The sequence below is a fragment of the Ambystoma mexicanum genome, chromosome 11 (assembly GCF_040938575.1).
Source record: "Ambystoma mexicanum isolate Mex_15411 chromosome 11, UKY_AmexF1_1, whole genome shotgun sequence".
Lineage (NCBI taxonomy): Eukaryota > Metazoa > Chordata > Amphibia > Caudata > Ambystomatidae > Ambystoma > Ambystoma mexicanum.
The window spans coordinates 770809220-770825000 of NC_090934.1; the positions used below are offsets into that span (position 1 = coordinate 770809220).

General features: G+C 44.2%; 1 protein-coding gene across 5 annotated transcripts in view; it reads left to right on the top strand.

Annotated features, from left to right (window-relative positions):
- The window catches only part of DENND5A (DENN domain containing 5A), a 2487481-nt gene that overhangs the window by 838860 nt on the left and 1632840 nt on the right, over positions 1-15781 (top strand). For all 5 annotated transcript variants that reach the window (XM_069623676.1, XM_069623672.1, XM_069623674.1 and 2 more), the window contains one exon: positions 10698-10932. In XM_069623676.1, the coding sequence (XP_069479777.1) occupies positions 10698-10932 (235 nt within the window). The remainder of the gene's footprint in view (positions 1-10697; positions 10933-15781) is intronic.

The following is a 15781-nucleotide window of genomic DNA, read 5'->3' on the forward strand; positions in this document are numbered from 1 at the left end:
AACTAGAGGACTGGAACCTACTAGCGACCTTGACTTAACTGGCAAAGTTTGGTCTAGACTGTGCCGATGGTCAGTGAGTACTTGCATCACTTAGCGGTGGCACCCTGGCACAACCGATCACTATTACGCACGAGTTTCCCTTAAAAGGTATTCGAACTTGACTGGGTTAGCCTGCGCTTCCTAGCTACTCTCACCATTTGAACACTGCTTTGCTGCCACAGTGAAGGCCTACTTGAATAGTGGGAACCAATTATTCACCACCCCAAGCCCCTTCCTGACTTGCTACAGCCCTCCCAAGAAGACCCGCTTTTTGCTTTACCTGCAGGATCGTGCGTTTTTACGCACAACTGTACTGTCAAGCACAAGGCTCTCTAACTTTTTGGGGTTTAACTCGACAGTTAGGGAACGAACTCTGAAGAATAGCCTATTGCTCTAACTGTGTTAATCCAACCCTCTTTTTACCGGTTGTGGCCGTGTTTTTCCACTGTATAGCATTAGGAAAAGTAATGTATGTATATTATATAGTTTAAGGATTTGTGTGATAACTGTTTTCTCATTGCTAAAGGTACTTGTGTCTATTTGGTCCGGGAGACAATAAATGTATAGATTTTTTTTATATATACATTTGTCTAAGAGTAATTTGTGGATCATTACTGTGTGTGCGCTCATTGTGGGCTTCCGATCACTCTCACCCCTCCCGAGATGTCTTGACCGCCTGCCAAGCTACCTAGATCAGCCCACCAGTTCAGAGTTTAGAAATCCATCTCAACATATGTTATGCGTAGATTGACAGAATTATCCACTGAAAATGTTTGCTTGCAGGAGACGTGTTTATTGGTCAAAGATGAAAGGTGACTTCTGCATAAGAGATACCCTAAAGCATTTTCCACGAATTATGGGGAGAAAAAAAGGGAGGGGCAGCTGCTGCTGAGCGGGAAGGTTGCAATGGCCGAAATCTCTGTTATAAGGTATCCGCAGGGCAGGTACATTTTAGTTAAAGGGCGGATGTTTGTGCAATTGTACACCTTTATCTCAATTTATGGTCCCAATAGTGAACAAGACCACTTCCTAAAATCGATCACTCCCAAGCTTGTCGCCTTTAGCGTAGGGCAGATTCTGATTGGTGGAGATTTTAATCTTATGCCAGATGCGGATAAAACCCTCTCACCAACTAAAACTGACTACAGGAATGTGATTGAGGGTGGTGGTAGACATTTGGAGATTGTAAAATGAGGGGGTTGGTTATTTTACTTTTTTTCCCCCATGTCCAAGGGGGTCTCCCGAGGATAGATTTGCTCCTTATGTCGGGATCATATTTCCTTGCCTGTGGGAAGTATATATCACGCCTTGGATTATCTTTGACCATGCTTTGGTGATAGCCCATATTAGAGTCTTTAACATGTGCAACCCCCCCGACATGGTCTTGGAAACTATATGATCCCATTATAAGATATGTGGCAATTCGCCGGGAGATTTCTTAGGTTCTCACCAACTACTTGAGCGAAAACACGACCCCAGATTGTGCCCTGTGCCCAACCTGGCGTGGAATGAAAGTGGTAATAAGAGGGAGATTACAGCCTGTACGGCAGCATTTACTAGATCCATTAAACTTTTCAAACCCAATTAGAAGACAGGATCGGGGAACTTGAAAGCGAATATAAAACTTAACAATCTGGAAGGGTCTGGAGGAGCTGAAAGGTGCCAGGGCACAATTGGAACTACATTTTGCTAATAAATCTGCACAAGCCCTAGCCAAAACCAAACATTGTTATTATGCCCATGGGAATAAAGTGATCCATTTGTTGGTTTACAAATTGAAGCAGCTTCACTCTCGGAATAATATTCAAGCACTTAAGGGGTCAGATGGTACAATAGAGTTTTTCGGAAAAATAAGGATGCACACCAGCAGTTGAACTACTTAGCTAAGTTCACCTATCCGGATATTCCCCCAGGGCTGATGGATTCCCTTGAGGGCCCGATTGGCCCTGCTGAAGAGGGGCCGACGATAAAATCCCTAAAGCACACTGCCCTGGGCCCTGATGGTTTCTCTGCCTTATTTTACAAACCATGATCGCTCATTTTGGATCCCCACATGTCACTTGAGATTCCGTGCAGATGGGACCTGGCTCAGGAAGGGCTGCTCCCATTGGTGCCAGTACCTGACTGATTTGCATATGGCTGGACCCCTTTGCCAATGGTGCAGACAGTCTAAAAAACGGTGGTGTGGAAGGTTTCCCAGAGCATTGCCAGTGGTTCAGATTAATTCAAAACCTTCCACCCATCACTTTTTTCGTTCCCCACATGACAAAACTGTCTAACTCCATCCATGTCACAGGCTGCCTCACCCCCATTAAGGAGGAATCGCTCACAGTTTTTATCCCAAAGGCAGGTAAAGACCACATGGAATGTTGTGTGTACAGGCCCATAACTATCATGAACAGTGATGTCAATGTATTCTCTAAAATATTAGCCCTCAGGTTTGTGGAAATATTAAGGATACTTGTGGATCCAGACCAAACTGGGTTTATAGCTGACAGAACTACTCATGATAATATTAGGAGAGTGTTGGATTGCATTGAAATTTCCACCATCACGAGTCAGGGATTATTTCCCTTGATGCTCATAAAGCATTTGACCTGGTGGACTACTGTGGATATATTGGTAAAGTATTCACTCACTACGGTGTAGGTCCTAATTTCAAGAGATGGATCCTCGCTAATTACTGACAGCCCTCCACGGTAATCCGAGTCAATGGTGCACTCACCCTGAAAATTAGAATCTTGTGGGGTATCTGATGTTTGCCCTTGTGATGGAACAATTTGCAACCAGGATCCAAACTAATACATTCATACGTGGATCCAGGTTAGTGGTAAATCTAAAAAATGTTACTATACGCTGACAACGTGTTGCTTACCCTCCGGAATGTCGATTCCTTGCTTACAGCCTTAATGGACGAAATCAAACAATTTGGCAGGGCCGCAGGATTCCCACTTAATTGTGCCAAATCTAGTGCTTTGGGGGTTCAGATCTCAAAGCGACGCCAGATGAAAATAAGTCCAATTGTCTGGGCTAACAGTAGCATGACTTATCTGGGCGTCCAAATTCTGAACAAGGTCCTGTGTATATACCGTTGCAATTTCCCACAACAATTTAAAGTCCTGCACAAGGATTTGGATTGCTGGCATTAACAGGAAATGTTCTGGTTTGGGAGAATTACATCAGTTAAGATGAATCTTATTCCTGGACTCCTTTACCAGTTCCTTGCCTTACCGGTCAGAATTCCTGATGTAGAACTGGGTAAAGTCCAAAGAAGAATCATGGCTTTTGTATGGGCAAAGAAAAAACCTTGTATATTGAGGAGAGAGATCCTGGGAGGGGTCAAAAGCGGGGGACCGGGTGTCCCAGACGTTCTTCAGTACTATCTTGCTGCACAATTATCCCACATGTTTGCCTAAATGAAAGCTTGGTCCTCAACTCCACTCCCACACCTACCACACTTAAGAATTATCCAACAGTACCTCGGGACTAAACCAATAGCATCTACCACATTTATTATTGGAAAAGGCCTGCGTGTAGATGGGGAATCAGATCCACTCTGGGGCTTTTTTCCACAGTCTGTAATAACACAGCCTTTCTCCCAGGATGTGACGCTTCCAGATTTAAGCAGTGAAAGGAGGGTGGCTTATCACTTTTGCGAAACTTTTATGTTAATGTGAATCTTTTATCTTCGAGGAGTGTAAAGCCAAATATCGGGTTCAGGAAACAGAGCGCTTCAGCTATGCCCAACTAAGGCACTGGATGTCTCACCCAAACACAAAAACACATGGGGGTAGGGATCTTATGGCGTTAGAGCTAACCCTAGCATTGGTCGCTAAACTGTTAGATAGGGTTGACCCACTGGTTAAGGAGGATTATATGGAATAATGGGAAAAGGATTTGGGAAAGAGCTAGATGTGGCCAGATGGAATCCTATTGGCACATGTACGTTTGGTAGCTCCTGATGCGTAACAAATAAGAAGTGTGTGGTTAAGGTCTGTTACAGGTGGCATATCACCCCAGCTAAACTACGTAAAATCAACCCCTCATACTCTCCACTATGCTGGAGAGGCTGCTCAACAGTGGGCTCCCTCTTTCACTCGTTGTGGACCCGTGATAAATCCTGACTCTTTTGGCAGAAGATACTGGAGCAAGTTAAAGGTATAACTGAGTTGACCATCTCATGGGACCTGGATATTGTATGATTGGGAGACAGAGGAAAGGGAGAGTCCTGTTGACGGAGCTCAATAGCTACTCTGATTACTCGCCTTCTAACTGCCTCAAGAATCACTATGACCCACCTGTGGAAGAATCCTGATGGTCCTCTGATCACAATGTAGTGGGTTAAGTGTTGGAAGACAGCAGTGGCGGAAAAAAACACAGCCACAAGCCTGGGGTTGTTGGGCAAATTTAATAACGTATGGACTCCATTCCTGAAATATGCGGAACGAGTCCCAGGGATTGTATGTAGACCCCTGCTCCCTCTGCTGGTTCTCGAACATTTGATCATCCTTGTTGAGGCTGTTCCTGCATGGGTGTATTAGTGGGCGGCAGAACGATACAAATGTTGCATTGTACCCTTTTATCCTTGTATATGTTTCTGTTGACTCATGGTTAACAACGGTTGCTGTATGTAAGATATGGTGCTGTTGCTATGACTAGTGTATGGTATTTCTATGTGGCTGAATTTTCCTTTATGAAAAGATTTCATTGGAAAAAAATTATTAGAGTGAAAAAGAACACACTTATGAAGAGGTAAATATAAAGAGTACAAATAAAGACATGTGCAAGACATTTTATAGCAAAATAGAAAACACAACTAAATCTAATACTTTACCTGCTTTTTAATATAAAGATAATGTTCTATAAAAATGTTTTTGGATGCGTTATTGATTACATTCACTAGAAGTAATCCTCCAAGTCAACTCGTTGTCCCTTCTGTTGCACTTATTTCAATAATTGCTAAACTTAAGGAAACCCTACGTACTCCCAAGCACCCTTCAACCCTCACTCATGCTCCTCACCTGCTCCAAACTGTATTGCCCCTTGCTTGAGGTGTTTTCTTTTTCTTTTGATCTATTTTTTGTCAAATACTAAAGTAGGTTTCTCTAACATTGGATCTTTCATATATTCAGATGATGTTAAATATTCCATGTCGACAGGCTGGGAATCATTTGTGCCACTAGAAAGCAGTGTACATGCTTACAAACAAAAAACTGCTTCCACTTTAGTGTTTTCTCAGCATCTTTTTCAGATCTTTTAGTCCTCAGTCAATGAGTTGCAAGCCCCTTTAACACCACAGCAGGATGCCATCTTCAGATTCTCCACTGCAGCTTGGTAGTTTCTAGTCCTTAGGAAAGCTTTCATTCAACGTTTTTCCATCCTTTTCCATCTTTGTGCCTCAAAGTACAAGTTTCTGAAACTTGTACTTTGTAACCTATGTTTGTAACCTTAACTTGTAACCTATCAACTGCAGTTGCATCTGACTACTTTTCACCCACTGGGTTTCACCTACTTTGTGTTTCCAGGGAGGAGGTGGAAGATCTAACTCTACCCCTCAGGTTTTTAACTCCAGCAATGTGATAACTCTGTACCCATGATGTCTGAAGAGAAGTCCAAAAGAAGTCTGTTCAAGAATTGTACAGCAGGCCACCTTACAAAATGTATATTGAGAACAGGCCTGATGGATATCTTTACCATTTATAGCTCGATCATGACATGCAAGCATATGCTGTCTGTAAAAGCTTTGCCAGGAATACTACGGAGGACAGGCAGAGGCACTTGGTGGCTTGATTAGACAAGGGCGGCCTCAGATATAACCGTAAGAAGGAGCTCCGCTTCATTTTGCTCTCAGAGGTCCATAACAATGGTAATCCGTGGTAAGCTGTTCAGATTGCTTGGGGAACAATCAAATGAGAAGATGCAACAGAGTAGAAACTCTTCTAGGGCTTGAAAATCGTCTACTCAGTCATCTGAGTAGAAATCTAAATAGCCTCAGGATCCTCTAAATAACAAGTCCCATTGGAGAGCCATTCATCAATGAGAGATCACAGCTCTTTCCACAAGCTATTTTTGTATGAAGTCATTGATGTGGCAGCAAGGTCCTAAAACTGTCCTATCAATGGGGACGCCATTGGCGGCTGCCACATTAACTGCAACGCCAACCAAAAAGCCATTATGCAGTTCCCAGTTAATGACCACCTCTTAGACACCTTCAGTGACAGTCCAGTTGATGTTAAATCAGCAAGCAGCCTCCTTGTCATCCATGCTATCTACCACCTATTTGACCACCATCTCACTAACAAATTCACGTCAACAACACCCCATAAAGTAGGTTTTTCTACAATTCCAACTCTCTCTAAAGTAATAGAACCAGCATCATTATTCCACCTTCTCCAAGAAGAAGTAAGGAAGGCATTTTCACACTTAAGCCTTCTATCCCTCCTTCAGTATTAGGCCCACTATTGGGTGCTCTGGAGCACATCTTAGATATCGATATAAACTTTGAGGGCATGTATGCCCAATTTCCAAATGTTGAGAATTATGAAGAGGAACAATCACAACCAGTATGCAACAAGCCATTAATAGTTCCGATGATGCGCAATTGAACTCAAACTAATTGTTTATCACTGGACATTTTATCTGCACTTAAGTCTTCAGTGACTCAGTTTCAAGCTATATATGAAAACAGATCCCAGAATATATTATTCTGTGCTCAGTTTATGTTATGTATGTTTATGAACCCAGCCTGTTAATAATTTGAGCCTACAATGCCATACTGAAATTTTCAGACTAGATGACTTTATCATATTTTGTTGCATGCCACTCTACAGTTTTGCTATATAGAGTGACAGATGCAACAATAAATCACCAAATGGCAAGCCATTTGGCATCATAAACAACACCTAAGATAAACAGAGAGCAAAACACTATATCCTGGGATCTGTTTTCACATAAACCTTGTAATTGAAAAAGGCTGTTGGGTGGAATGCTCATTTCAGAGGATGTTTGCTGCACAGTTGGTTAATGTTAGGATCACCAGCACAAAAACAAAACTTCACCCACAGTTTAACTAAATTGCTTGTAACTTGATTGCAAATTAGGGTGATCGTCATTATTCCAGTACCTCTAAATCCGCAGCTTCCTTTGATGCATGCAAGACCAATTCTAGAAGCACCTTCGCTTCTGCTTAAAGAATAGGCCAAGCAATGAAATAGATATTTAATTGAATGCAGATTCTCATGCAGACCACCCTCAATGCATTCCTAAAGGTCAGATTAGTACAAGGGTGTCATACCTGCTGATGGCAAGCCAAAAGAACACCCCGTAAGGGAGGCACCACCAAGCAAATTAGTTACGTTTCACACACTCATGGCGACAACCATGAAAATGTTTAACCATAATCCTACAGAACAAAGGAAGGCTTCCCACATCAAAGAAGAGAAAAAGCTATTCAAACTGTAACGCCCATCTCTATATAAGAGGACATCTGGAATGGTGGCCTAGTTTTATGACATAAGCAAGTCTGAATTCTGTGGTTTCTGCTGCTGCAAGAAAGCGATTGGCAAAGGTTTCTTCAAAAACCGCCAATTACCCTATAAGTGCATGGGAGGGAAGACCATCTAGATGACTGGATAGAAGAGGTAATGTCACTATCGCAAAAGGCCTCAATTAGAGTTTGTCACTTCTGCAGAAAGAAATCAAGTTGTCTACTTGAAGTATTTCCTAGTGAGAACAAAGTCAGGTGGGTGGAGATCCATCCTGGATCTCGAGTTCCTAAACACATTTCTCAGGACAAAACTTTTGAAATGGTCATTGATTTCCTCCTTTCCTCTGTGCTAGAGGATGAATATTTTCATGTGCCACTTCATCGGAAGCACTGGCAATTCCTTTGCTTTGTAGTGGTGGGCCGTCACTACTGCTTGGATCAACCACCATTATATTTACCAAACCCCATGCGACAGTTGCAGTATAGTTATGTTGGAAAGACCCATTAGTTTACCCGAATCTGCACTAAAGGCTGATCAGTACCCCAATGAGGAAACACGCGCAGGATGCTACAAATCAAGAACAACAGATGTTGTTCTTGGATACTCAATCAACTACTCAGTCATACAGAAGTCCTACATAGAACCTTGTCTTTTAGTGCCCCTTTTTTTGTACATGAAAAATAAAATATTGGGTCGTCAAATAACAGAATTCGATCCATCTTGACAATGGTAACATTGCTAGGAAAATAGACCAAAACATCAGTGTGCAGCTGCAAGTCCCTGCTAGGATGGCTCTCATCCGGTATCATTGCTGGGAATACGAGATCAAGACATCGGTGTGATGCTACAAGCCCCTGCTCGGAGGTGGTGCCTCTGGTATCACCCTTGTATGCAATAGTTGTTTTTACATGCATCAATTGCATGAATATCTGGATACTTGAAGGTAACAAGATCATGGGTGTATGGCACAACAGCATCTTCATTACTGAGGATTTTAGGAAAATGTTACCCTCTTGCCAACAGGAGCACAATCTCTTGAGGGAGCCCTAAACACAGATCCTCTGTTTTTGTGTTATCCATTTCAACGATTGCATCCTGGGAAGGGTGCAGCACTCATCTAGAGAAACTCCATGTCAGTAGTCTTTGGGTGATTCTGCACATGAACTTGTAGAGCTCAGAAGAGTGTTTTGGGGAAAACAGTATGAATATTTAAAGGCAACACTAAATAAAAAAATGTTATATAAGAAAGCAACAGGGAACTAAGTCAAGGATTTTGTCTCTGGAGTTCCAGAATCTATGAAGATTGGCTCACTAGCAAAGGATTTTTCTAATGCCATTTAATCTCCCTGGTTTTCAAAACACGTCGGGAGACTATCTCATCAGACGACTTACCTTGTGTCACAGATGGGAGCTAAAACAAGACAAAATAGATTTTATCTTCGGGAAGTGGGGAACCCATACAAAGATCTTTTTGCAACTCTAGAAAAGATCAAGAGCTTAGCTTTCGCCAGATGTTTTTACCAGAAGTGCACCTTAGCGGAAGCGTTTGTCATACTGTGGAGGAAGAAGCTCCTGTATGCCTCCCCCACCTCTGATCCCTAGAATTGTACACACATTGAAACAGGAGTAATGCAGGATGATTCCAATGGTTCTAGCTTGGGCCCACCATTGTTTCTCAGGCCTCTTTCACTTGGCTCAAATAAGACCGATCAAGCTCCGGCCAACTCAGGACCTGATCTCCAAGCAGCATGAGAAGATTCTACAACACACACACACCTTGCTCATTGAGCCACGAGGCATGGTTCCTGAGTTCAGTGAGTTCAGACATTTGCATATATCTCTAGACATCCTGGTAGATTTGACAGCTCCTTCCATGATGCTTTGTTATTGTAGGAAATGGGAATGTGTTTGTGTATGGTGCCATCACCACAATCTCTCTCCTATTAACTGTAGTCTTCTTAAGGTTGTTCCATGCATACACCAGCTTTGGTTAGGCCTGTTCTTCCATTAGGGTATACTTGGCACCGATATCACAATGCACTGGAAAAACAAGTTATGGAAGGACTGTTCAGAGTTTTTCCTCCTTTCACGAAAGCATACCCCTCATGGGAGTTAAATTCAGTGCTCCAAAACTCATAGGACATAGTTTTGAACCTCTGAACAAGGGTGATATTAAGTATGTGTCCTGGAAAATGGCTTTCCTTGTGGCTACCACATCAACTAGAAAGGTCTCAGAGTTACATGCATTGGTGTAAATGACCCACATTTTAGATTCGCTAAAGATAGTCATCCTAGAAATTATCCAAGATGTGTATACCTTTTTACCATCTGAATGATCCCATTGTGCTTCCAGCTTTCTACAACAAACTATCTACTCCTACAGAGAGAGTGCTACATTTGCTCGATATCACATGATGATGAATTACCACATTGCATAGACTAAGTATATAAAAACATTTACAGAGCTTGTTGTTGTCTTTGGCCCCAATGGCTAGGGCTCAGGTATATCCAAGCACAGGTAGCTGAGCAGTGACATAGAGAGTCATGCACAACTTCACAAAGTGAAATTGTACTTGTAAGTAAGTTGCGGAGGAGTCCAGAGTTAGATGGCCAGTCCTCTGCAGTCTATTTGCAAAAGGTGAAATTCACTCCTTGTCTTTGACCTTTATTGATTTGACGCTTTCTTACTGCTTTGTAATCTATTCTACAACATACAAATCTATGAATAACACTATTTTGGTGAAGAAAAAATTGCTTACCTGTACCTAAAGTTCTCCAGATTGGTATCTTTATAGATTTTAATGGGAGCACCCGCCACCCCCATATGATGCTCTATACAGTGTGCTTTGTGGATACTACAATCTGAAGGTGGCCTCCTGGAGTGCAGCTAAAGTGACTTGCAGCCCATGGACTGAGGGCCAAAAGGCCCAGAATGATACTGTTAGAGCACTTAAGTGGAGACAGGTTTTTTTTTGTATGCATGTAAACTACTTTCTAATGGAGTATATTCAACCGCATGTGATGCTATGAAAGATACCAATCCTGGAGAACTGTAGTTGCAGGTAAGTAACTTTTTCCTATTTCTTGCTTTCACTTTTTACATTTCTCTATTGGTAATTTTATGTAATTTTTATGTAATTTTATGTAATCATGTCTTTTATCTTTCTGTAGGCATCCTTTTTGTCTGACCAACCAGAGCCATACTTACCATTTCTTTCAAGGTTTCTGGAGACTCAGATGTTTGCCTCCTTTGTTGACTATAAAATTATGTGCCACGATGAAGATGATAAAGATCCAATTTTAAGAGTCTTTGATTTTAGAGTGGATAAAATTAGACTGTTGAATGTTAGAACACCCACTCTACGAACATCCATGTATCAAACGTGTACTACTATTGATGAGGCAGGTAAGATTGAGACCAAATGCTTAAATAGTAAGATTGAGACCAAATGCTTAAATTACATGCATGTGCATTGCCTGCATATTATGTCTCTTAAATGTGTATATTATTCATTTTGTTTATGGTTTCATGGTTGTCATTTAGCATTGTCTCCTGAGAAGACACATAGGACCTTAATTACAAAACTATTCTCCAACATGCATGTGCAAGTAAGTTTGAAAATGTATAGGATGTTTGCTTTGCGAGACTCACTGAGGAGCTTTATATATATGTGATTTGTGCTGCCTTTCGACAAATTAGAGTGCACCTGTTCTCCAACAGCAAATTGCCTCCAATAGGGCACTACTAGTGCCTGTAGGTAGCACTTCTTTGAGTATGTCCTGATTCAATGAGGAATTTAATCAGAAATGCCATTCACCTATCACTTGCCCTACTTCTGGTTTGACATGGGCTGGACAGGCACACGAGAATGTGCAAGGGAAACAAAGGAGTTCAGACTTTTTCCTGACTTGGTGAGACAAATACAGAAGTTCTGATGTGTTTGTACAGATTCATTTGGGTAAAGAAGCATTCCAAAGGACGGGGCCCTTATGAGTTATCCCCTGGATTGCCCTTTAGGGACCCTTGTGTCTGGAAGGATTGTGGCCTGCAGATGTCAGCAAGCCCTGCAGCTGCTGGGAGCCAAAGCATATTACAGTGTTGGCATGCTCCCAATATTTAAAGAAGCAACCTGTGGCTCTCTAGATGTTTTGGACTATGGTTCCCATGATCTCTCACCATTGACTCCCCCTTTCCCTACCACATGCCTCCTCTCTATCATATTCCCTCTCTCTTTCTGTCATATTGCCTTTCTGTCTACCACGCTCTCTCTCTCTCTCTCGAACTTACTCCGTTTCTCCACCAATCTTCTCTACCACACTCCTCCTCTCTTCTAGTACTACTACACTTCCCCATATACCACACACCCCCTCACTCTCTAGAACTCCCTAACTCTAACACCACCTTCTCTTCCTATTTCATCTACCACACGTAACCTCTTTCTCTACCATCCTACACCCTCTCTTTGCCAAACCGCCACTCCCTCTTTACACCCATCTCTCCTTACCAATTCCTCTCCCTACCATGCTCCCCATCTCTCTACCACACTCCCCATCTTTCTACCACACTACCTTTCCCTACCACATCCACATCCCCTCGGTCTACTAAACATCCCTCTACATTCCTACCATACTTCCCCTATATCACACTTCTTCTCTCTAGCACACTCCACACACTCTCACTCTGCCTCTAGAACACTGCCTCTCAACTACATCCCAATCTCTCTACTACCCCACATGCTCTACCACACTCCCTTTTTCACTCTACTACACTCAAACTCTCTCTACTGCATTGTCCCTCTTTCTGTACTACATTCCCTTTCTTGTTCTCAGCCACAATGCCCCTCTCAGCCACACTTCCAATCACACTCTGCCACACTAACTCTTTCTCTTCCATACTTTGTTACTGTACCACACACCCCTCTCTACATTACCCCTACCTATCTGTCTCCCACCTCTCTCTACTTCACTTCCCGTCTTCTTACCAAACTCTCCTTCTCTAACTCCCTCCTCTCTCTAATGCATCCCTCTCTATCTACCACAATTCCTTTAACACACTCCTACGCTCTCTCTCGCTGTACCACATTACCCATTTCGGCCACTTTTCCTCTCAGTGTGCCATATTCCACCTCTCTCTCTACCATGCCCATCCTCTCACTCTCTAACACTATCATTCTCACACTTTTCCACCCTCCCCTCTTTCTTTACCACTCTCCCGTAAATTACTAACCTCCATTCTGTACGCCATCCCTCTCTCTCTACCCCAACCCCTCTACCAAACTCCTCCGAACTCCCCTCCCTCTACCACACCACCATTCAACATGTTTGCACCACTCATCCCCACTCTACCTCCTTCGTCAACACTCTACACTCGGCTCAGACTGTACCCCTGCTCCCACTCTTCCTCTCTCCCCATCCATGCTAACCATTGTCCACCCCTGGCCCACCCCACTCTTCCCCCACCACCCTTCCTCACTACTCTGTATTCAACCCACCCCTTCTTACCCCCTCTCAAACCTTATGCCCTACCTACTCTCCATCACCTCACTATACCCCCGGCCACCCACCCTCCTTCACCTCTCTACCCCCACCTATCCACCCTCCCCCACCACTCTTCTGCACCGCTCTACCACCACCCAAACTCTCCCACCTCTCCTTACCACCACCCACCCTCTGTCGCTTCTTTACCCCATCCACCCTCCTTACCTCCTACTATCACTGCAGTCACACCACCTCTCTACCCTCCTTCCCTTTTTTTTAATCTCCACCCACCCTCACTCTACTCACACCCACACTTCTGGGCAGATTTCAACCACATCCACATTTTCTCACCTCTATCAACTCCACCCACACTCCCTCACCTTTCTCTCACCCCAGTCACCTCTCTATAAGCCCACTCGCTCACCCACCCTCTCTCAACAGTCTAACCACACCCACCTTCACCTCTCTCACCTTACCCACCCACTTCACATCTCTCACCCCAACCACAATCCTTTGCATCTTTTATCCCACCCTCCTTCGCATCTCTCTAGCCCCACCCATCCTCCTCGCCTCTTCATATTCCCACCCACCCTTTCTCACCTCTCTACCCTGTCCCAGCCTCCCCACTCCACCCACCTTTTCTAACTCCATACACTCTCCCTCAAATCTCTGTACCCCACCCACATACGCTCCCTCACCTTTCTCTTCACCACCCACCCTCCCTCGTCGCGTTCTTCTCCACCCACCCTTTCTCGCCTCACTCTAACCCACATTTCTCCAGCATGGGGTTTGGGTATGGAATCACATGCTCATGAATATTCCCCGTCACCAGGCTGGGAATCCTTGGTAAAAGAAAAAAGTTTCAATTTCACTTTAAAACTGTATTTCTCCTCTAGACCAATCACTGTCCTCTGGGTCACACTGCCCCCATCCAGTGACAGTCCTCTGCCTAGGTCCTGCCTCTGGCAGCCATCTTCAGAGTACTGCACGCTTCAGTGCTGGGAGTCCTCGAGTTGCTCTCCGAGCTATTTTGCACTTGTTTTCCATGTTTTTCACTGAAAAGTTCTATTTATGTTGCATCAGAGTCCGTGTGCTCCTATCTTCATCCGCCGGCAACCGGGATCCGTTGTTGGTGAAGTTGCATGCCCCTCAAGGGCGTTTATTCGTAAAGGTTTTTGGAAGGCCGTCTTGGGCCTACTTCGCGCCCTCTGACCGTGACAGAGGAGAAAAAGGAAGGATGACACTTTTCAGGCCCTGCACCCAATGCGAGCTAAGGTACGTCTTTGTGGAGGACAAACATCAGAAGTGTCTGTACTTCCTGCACCCGGACCACAACGAGGATGGATGCGAGATATGCCTGGGCTTCTCGAAGAACATGAAGAAAGACTGGTATAGCAGGCTGGCGGCTTGCTTCAAGTCGAGCAAGGTCCCTGACCCGAGCAGGGTCATGCCTCACTCAGGACCGGTCGGTCGGAGGAGCGGTCTGCCTCCAGAAGGAAGTCGAAGTCCTTTGAGGACGCCCCATCCAAGGCCGATTGCCCCCAGGTTCTCCGCTGATGCGGGTCCCAGTTCGGACAAACCGCAATCGCCGTTTGCCTCATCAGCCAACCTGCCAACGGTTGCTCCTCAAGAGGAAGTCCTCCACCCAGCCAAGTTACGGGACAAATCAGAGAAACAAAGGCCAGAGGAAGAGAAGGCGGCCTCACAGCAGGCTCATAAGGTGCAGCCGACGACTCTGGTACTGACCCGACGAGGGTGGCCCCTACAGCGCAGAGAGTAGCCATTTTGTGCTTTGAAACACTTGTTTATAGGCGCGTTATAAGTGCCATATCATATCCCTGCTACCCAGGCGCGACAAAGGCTGCGGGCACTCCTTTGGGGGGGAAGGCCACTGGTTCAGGTCCCGGTACACAGCCCTCAGGGGGCAAATGGGGGGGAGAGGGGGGCGAGGAGGCCCCAAACTAGCCCTCCAATTTTTTTTTGTTTAAACAATTTTTATTTTCAATATAACCAAAACCATACAGACATTATATCACATCATACATCGTGTTACATTATTACTTCCTTCTGTTTGCACCCTAATCCCTGCAAGACCCCCCACCCTTATCCCAACCTTCTAGACACCACATAATTCCCTCACTTTACTGTTCATTCACCACAACTTCCCTGGTATCTGCACTAGACGGTACAGGACTGTATTCCAGATCTTCCAATTCTAGCGTGGAGGTGACCAAACCCTCAATCAACTGTCTCCAAACTTCCACCCCCTCCCTCACCTTGTTCCAATGACCTATTCACCGCCTCTTGCCATACTAGTTTCCGCATTCACCCATTTGAGCAAGTCCTTCCACCATACTTGCACCAGAGGCCTCGTTTAAGCTTTCCAACCCTTTGCTATTCTGCGTTTCGCTAAAATATGTGCTAGATCTTTAAGTTTAATCACATATTTAGCCCTTTTGGGTCTTGCAAATCCTCTGATTAAACAAGCCGGGGGGTGGGATCAGGTATTCAATGTGATATCTGCTTTCGCTAATGCTTGAGCTACTTCCTCCCAAAACCTGCCAATCTCTATACAGGTCCAGAACATATGAATCAAATCCGCATCTACCTCCCCGCATTTTGGTCATGTTTGTATCTCTGCCTGGCTAAACTTTGCTATTCTGTTCGGGGTTACATACGCTCTGTGAGTTATGTACAATTGAATCTGCTGAAGTCTTGTGGACAAAGACACTTTTTTTGTGGTACACCATAACTTTCCCCCACATTGCATCCAACAT